Source organism: Syngnathoides biaculeatus, chromosome 16 (genome assembly GCF_019802595.1).
Source record: "Syngnathoides biaculeatus isolate LvHL_M chromosome 16, ASM1980259v1, whole genome shotgun sequence".
NCBI classification, from domain to species: domain Eukaryota; kingdom Metazoa; phylum Chordata; class Actinopteri; order Syngnathiformes; family Syngnathidae; genus Syngnathoides; species Syngnathoides biaculeatus.
Window position 1 is genome coordinate 7,283,629 of NC_084655.1, and position 7,184 is coordinate 7,290,812.

Consider the following 7,184-nt stretch of genomic DNA (forward strand, 5'->3'; position numbering starts at 1 on the left):
ATTATTTTCATTATAACTGTTGCTGTTGTTGACAGCCTAGCATGGGTGGGCAAAGATTCAAGGTCAAGGTCCAAGTTCAAGGACAAGGTCATTCACAAAAATTACTGAAATGTGTCTCAAAGATATCTACAGAAAAAAAACGTTATAACAACAAATTAATAATAATAATTAATAATCATATTTATGTGTATTTATAATTAACCAATTATTTATTACAAAAATATCTTAATTATAGATATAGCTTTTGTTTTCTTGTATTACTGAGAATCTATCCTTCCATTTTCTGAGCCACTTATCCTCACAAGGGTTACGGGAGCGCTGCAGCCAATCCCAGCTGTCATTGGGCTTGAGGCAGAGTACACCCTGAACTGGTTTGGAGTTTAGATGTTCTCCCCGTGGCTCCGTGGGTTTTCTTCGGTTTCCTCCCACATCCCAAAGAAATAACTTAATCCGTCACTCTAATTTTCCCTCAGGTGTGAATGTCAATGTGACTGTTGCCTGTCTCTGTGTGCCTACAATTGGCTGGCAACAAGTTCAGGGTGTACCCAGCTTCCTGCCCGATGATAGCTGGGATAGGCTCCAGCACTCCTGTGACCCTTGTGAGGATAAGCAGCTCAGAAAATGGATGGATGCACATGATTTTATTAATTCTAAAAAATAAAAATTACATGAACTTTTTTTTTTTTACCTCATCAATCAATGAACTGGTTCATCTATCCATTTTTAAAACATTATCGAAGCACTTCCGAGTTCTAAATGTTGATGTCTCATCAAATCTTACAATAATACAATTTTTTTGGGTTTGAATTCATAGACAAATATAGTAATGGAAGTTAAAGGTATAATACTGATAGGCACAAAAGTACAAGATAAATGCATAGTCTGTTTAGCATCTTGGCAACAGTACCAGGCCTGATTTCTAATTGTTTCAGATGGGCAAATTTTAATGGTTCTGGGACTAGAGCGCCACCTGTTGCCTTGGCATGAAAAAACATACCTATGGACCCATCGTATATGACCATGGGCTTGGACACATCTGGTTCATATTTCTTGGTACTAAACAGCAACATGTGACTATTTATCCCCGTAGGTCCCTTGGTCCTGCTTCCTGGCTAGGCGGGCCTGGCGCATTTCCTCCAGTGTCTTGCGGGGGTCCATGATGAAGGCGAGCGCCATGGCAGCTGTGCCGTCGCCGTCCTGACGGGAGAAGCAGAGGAAGGTTGCCCACAGGAAGGCGCAGCAGCCCATGAAGGCTGTGCGCATGTGCAGAGGAAGCAGGGTGAAGTTCAGGAACTGCGAACACACACATGCACAATTACAATTATCTTGAGCAATCAGCATCACACGCGTGGTGGACGACTGGTTAGACTGCTGGGATGGCCAACCCGCGGCTCCCGAACCACATGCGGCTCTTTGCGGCTCTCGTGAAGGCATGAAAGCATATCGAAGTTCTGTTTATGTGCACATGTGCACACGTTCCTTACGCCAGATGCGAGCGGGTGTTGCTTGCGTTTATCACGGAATTTGCATGTGCGTTTTGTTTGAGTTTATTACGGTTGTTACGGTATTGTGACAACGTGCTCAGTGTGAGCGTACGTTGTTCATCACCGTGTGAGTGAGACAGGACTTATCAGTGGGAGGGTGAGAAGGAAAAAAAAGCACGATGGCAACCAGGGAAGAGTGGCTTTAATGTTCCCGCCACACAGCTCAGCTGTGCAATGAGAGAAGGGAGTTCCCCCCGAGCAGGAACTCCTTGGCACGGAGAATACGTCTCCTGACCACGGTCACGTGACCGCAGCAGGAATGGTTAGCACAGTATTTTCACAAAACTTGGCTTTCACAATGAATGAAAATAGCTTGACGGGTGGTGACCTTTGGAGAAAATCATTTGTCAATTTCACTCTCAAAATGCCAGAGAAAAATGCACAGTAAAATGAAAATATATGGATGAACACAGGACGTTTTTACGAGAGCGGGAGAGCTCATGTTTTTTTGGAATAAGCACAACGGCCAGCCACTCTGCCTTTGGTTTCAGACATCTATCGCATTTCACAGCTTCAAACCTTCACTTGACCTCACTCCATGCTAAAAAGTGAGTCACTTTACAAGACAACGCTCGGTTGAGCTGGTAGTTTGTCTGTGTGAGAGAGCACACAATTGTAATTGTTTAAAATTACTGGCCTGTGATCTTGGTACTTTGTAGGAGTCGATTTTTCCCATCATCATGTTGGTGTGTGACGTTTACAATAAATCTGGCTGATCAGAGGTATGTGTGTGAGGAAGAAATGATGTTCATGTGGATGATGGCTCTTTCACGTGTATGAGGTGGCTCTTTGGTGTAAAACAGTAAAAATGTGCCTCCTCATCCCTGACTAGTTGGTTACCCCTGGATTACAGTGTCTGCTTCACAGTTTGGAGGACCCTGCTTCACCTGTGTGGAGTTGGTATGTTCTCCCCGTGCCTGTCTGGGTTTTTCCCTGGGCACTCCGGTTTCCTTCCCACATATCAAAAACCTGCATGGTAGGTTAATTGAAGACTCTAAATTGCTTGTAAGTGTGAAAGGGAGTGCGAATGGTTGTTTGTTTATATGTGTCCTGTGATTGGCTTTACACAAGTTCAGGTGTGCCTCAAGATAGCTGGGATAGGCTCCATTGCCCCCATGACCCTTGTGAGGATAAGCAGCTCAGAAAATGGATCGAAGGAAGGATGGATTAGCATCATGCATGGTTACCATTATTAAATACAGCACCAGCATGCTATGATTTAAAGACTACTGTTATACAACTACTATACTATTATTTGCCAAATATGGTACCAGTAGGCAGCACGGTGGTAGAGCGTTGGCCTCACAGTTCTGAGGATGATACCGGCCCCGCCTGTGTGGAGTTTGCATGTTCTCCCCGTGCCTGCGTTGGTTTTCTCCGGGCCCTCGGTTTCCTCCCGCATCCCAAAAACATCCAACATTAATTGGACACTCTAAATTGCCCCTAGATGTGATTGTGAGTGTGGCCCTTGTGTGGATAAGTGGCAAAGAAAATGGATGGATAGTACCAGTATCTGGCTATTTTTTTTTAACAAATTAGCTTCATGATTATTAATTGGTACAGTACTCTTCTTTTAACAATGACTAGTGGATGTACATAGTCATTTTGTATATGTGCTTTGTCATTAATAAGTAGCAAACAACTATACTAGTGCATGTTTATGATCATCACGATTAATTAACATACTTACTCAATAATGACTAGCCAGCACACGCTTATTCTCGCTAACAATTAACAGTCTTTTCACAACCGCTAGTATGTTTTGTCATGATCCTGCTGCTCCAGCCCGGGCTGTGCGGGTGCCAGTGCGGTTGCGCTGATTGGTAGGCGCACACCTGCGCCTCATGCAGCCTGATTATGCTGTGTATTTATATGACCCCCGATGACGACTGGCCGGCGCCAGTTCGTTGAGCTTCATGTCCCGTTCGAGTGCTCCGGTATCCCTGATCGACAACCCGTGTGTACCGACCTTCGCCTGTTCTCCGACCAACCCCGTAAGCCTGACTCCTTTGACACTTCTGCCTGTTTTGATCGTTCTCCCGCGTACCGACTCCTGGCTGCCCGCTCACCTGCTCTCTTCGCCCGACGTCCCAACTACCGCTGCTGCACCGGACTGCCTGCTCGATCCCCGACCTCGGCATATAATAAACGTTTCTCCCCGAACTACTTTGCATCATCCGAGTCCTGAATTTGGCTCCTACTCCCGTTCCGATGGGACGTGACATGTTTGTGATTATTCTTAACTGATATCATCATTGAACAACGAGGGGAAATTTAATATCATAAATGAACATAGTGTAATGTGACAGTTGACAACTACCAGGACGTTTATTTTTATTATCATTTAACAGTTGTTAGGCAACCCTTTACATCTTTGAACTGTAGCGAGAAAAAAATAATCCCAATATGAATGCATATGATTTTTTTAAAATTACTTTTCCCTAACCTACCCAAAATGTGCCCGGTGGCCACTTTTGAGTCCCGACCCACCAGTTGCAAATCACTATTCTAGAATCATCACACAAGAACATACTAATGTTTAAAAACTACTTCTGTATGTTTATTATCACGATAAATTAACATTCCGGTATTCCTAAACTACCAGTGCATGTTTAGTATGATTTTTAAATAATACAAGCGCAGTCATTCAATCAGTACGAGTGTCTTGTTGACTTTAGTTGTGCAGACAAAGTGTCAGTCGTGTATCTGACTGCTGCTGAGGTCATTTATAAATATGTATGGACACATTCCATGTGGGTGCGTTCTTGTCGATATAAATAGAAAAGAGGAAGTGTGTTGAAGAATTGGAATTGGAATGAAATATGAATAATAAACTAGGATGTTTACCTGCATGAAAGGCCAATACATGAGTCCAGTCTGCAGGAAGGAAACACAACCTGACTTTATCATACTCGAGACAAATATTTCTTCACAGTCAAGTACATTTATGAACGATACATACATATGAATCAGATTGCAGAGTATTTGCAAACAAAAATTGTCACTCTGCTTCACTTCTACGCCAGAGGCATGTGTAATCTAGGTTAATCCCAGTGGTGGCGAGGGAAGAGGGTGACTTCCCTCCCCACCAGCGTTCACCTTCCAAGTGTTGACAAACTTCTCCCGCCAGTCTTCAAGGACGTCCTCCTTCCCCTCCAAGAAACTCACTCCTGATATACGAAACAGAAATTTAACAGCGCTCACACAAGCTCTTTGCTCATGTTCGAAACAAGTGAAGATAGAAATGGGCAAAGTCACCTTGGGAATTGCCGTTTTTAGAGCCAAAGGACAGAATTCCTGTGTCTTTCAGGCTTGGCATTGTTAGATTTGTATTTTTTTAGGGGGCCAATCGTGAACGGCTGAGTTTTTCTAAATTCTATAAGGTGCTACAAAATCAGATTTAGTGTCTTTGGCCGAGTAAATCAAAATCAAAATAATAATCCAATTGACATCTACATTTACATCTACTATTAACATCTACATTTTGGCAAAGTTTTTTTTTACTGGAAATATTCACTGGAATTTTGTTTTTTTTTTTTTTGGGGGGGGGGGGTCTACTAAGAATAGGCAAATCTACCACATTTCATTCTGCAGTTGGCTAGTTCGACGCTTATGTGGAGACTTAATAAAATGGCAGGCTGTCTTTTCATGCATGCCTCTAGATAGAAATTACCAATTTTTGGGTGGCATGTCGAAACCGGTTTTGGGGGCTATTTTGGAACTCTTGGGGCTTTGGGTGTCAGGTTCAAAGTAAAAATCGTAATACAATAATATACGTTGCACTTGTTTGGTTTCACAGTCATATAACCGTGCAACCATTAACATGTTTAGCACCCCTACTTTCGACAAGGTGCCTCTTCTTCATTTATTTCCACTTACCCGTGTAGAAGACACTGGTAGCCAGCGGGGAGGCGAAGCTCTGGTCCAGCAGTAGTTTTCGGAAGAGCATCCCGGCCGATTTTCCCGGAAAACGTCGCTCCAGCGCCCTCATCCAGAAGTAGTTAAAGTTTCCGTGGAAGGTGACCCCCACCACGGCTACATTGCGCGTGTGAGTCCAGTCTAGTCGCTCCTTGTGAGCCAGGAGCTGGTGCGCCAGGTCACCTCCAGCGAACAGGCCGCCGTAGAGCGTCACGTTGCCCAGCCAGGGGAAGCGCTTGGCGGCCTCCCGAAGCACTAGCCTCCGCATCCCGAGGCTCCGGCTTGAAGTGATCCTCTACTCGCTGCTCGCAGGCGGCGCGCTCAGGGCGCGCGCATGCTCGGGTCCGAATTGTGATGACGTCACCCAAATTAATTTTTTGCACATCCTGGAAATCATGCTCCTAAAAATGTGGCGTCATCCACCATCTGACAGAAGCTACAACTGCCGTGTGGAGACTCTCAAAGTGTAAGATCGCCTCAGAGTCTGCGCACAACGAACCACCGCAGACGGGTGGCCAATCCGGTGTTAATCTCATAGCGGAACACGCACACCACACGATTTACCAAAGCCTCAAGGTCGACACCAAAAGATGACAAGCTTGTTTCACTTTTTTCCCCACAACGAAATCCGACTATTTTGACATAATTTAATATTTTTACAAAAGTTTGAGAAATTCTACATGTGATAGAAAGCAAAGTCATTTTAAGAGGCTGACATTGAGAAACAACAGGAAGCTGAACTGGAGGTGGCAGAAATGAAGATGTTGAGGTTCTCGCTCGGAGTGACCAGGTTGGATAGGATTAGAAATGAGCTCATTAGAGGGACAGCCAAAGTTGGATGTTTTGGAGACAAGATTCGAGAGAGCAGACTTCGATGGTTTGGACATGTTCAGAGGCGAGAGAGTGAGTATATTGGTAGAAGGATGCTGAGGATGGAGCTCCCAGGCAAAAGGGCGAGAGGAAGACCAAAGAGAAGGTTTATGGATGTGGTGAGGGAAGACATGAGGGCAGTTGGGGTTCGAGAGGAAGATGCAGGAGATAGGCTAAGATGGCAAAAGATGACACGCTGTGGCGACCCCTAACGGGACAAGCCGAAAGGAAAAGAAGAAGAAGAAGAAGACATTGAGAAAAAGTTCAGGCAAAGTCTTAATTAATACTATTGACGTCACGCACATTACTGAAAGGTAAAAGGCAGTTAGCTATGCAAAAGGTAATCATAATCATTAAAAAAACATAACACTGACATTAAATATGGACTAATTGTGTTTTATCAATTTTCAAAACTATATGTGGACATGTGCCTAGAGTTAGCACTAGCGCTAATACATTTAAAGAAATGAATATAATTCGTTCAGTGTTTTGTTGATCTCCATCCCAAAATGAATGTACTTTTAACGATTTAAAATAATATTTAGAAATCACAATTTGCATTGTAAACTATGCAAGCTGTTAAGCAACAGTCCCAAAAGTGCCCAATGAAGCGTTTAAAAAGTGAAGAGTGACCACTAGATGGCAATAAAATTTAGGAAAAGTACACTAGAATGAATGGAAATTGGAGTCTGTGTCGGAGTTTCGTGTGTGAATTTATAATAATAATAATAATAATAATAATAATAATAATAATAATAATGGCACATTTAGGACGAAGACACTCGTTTTGTGACGTTGATTCGTGATCGTTCGCGAGCAACTTGCATGCACGGATAGCGTCACATGATCAGG

At 43.5% G+C, this 7,184-nt stretch overlaps 1 protein-coding gene across 2 annotated transcripts; it reads right to left on the reverse strand.

Moving 5' to 3' along the window:
* Positions 1-252: 252 nt before the first annotated feature.
* Positions 253-6,944, reverse strand: LOC133514212 (mpv17-like protein). Of its 2 annotated transcripts, XM_061845711.1 has the most exons (4): positions 5,424-6,939; positions 4,644-4,714; positions 4,392-4,421; positions 280-1,293 (listed from the first exon to the last, which is right to left on the reverse strand). In XM_061845711.1, exons 1-4 carry the CDS (start codon positions 5,728-5,730, stop codon positions 1,075-1,077), a joined length of 627 nt encoding a protein of 208 aa, XP_061701695.1. In that variant the 5' UTR covers positions 5,731-6,939; the 3' UTR covers positions 280-1,074. The 2 variants fall into 2 exon arrangements, with proteins under 2 accessions (XP_061701696.1, XP_061701695.1); XM_061845712.1 differs by lacking the exon at positions 4,392-4,421 and having other exon boundaries at positions 253-1,293; positions 5,424-6,944.
* Between the last annotated feature and the right edge of the window lie 240 nt (positions 6,945-7,184).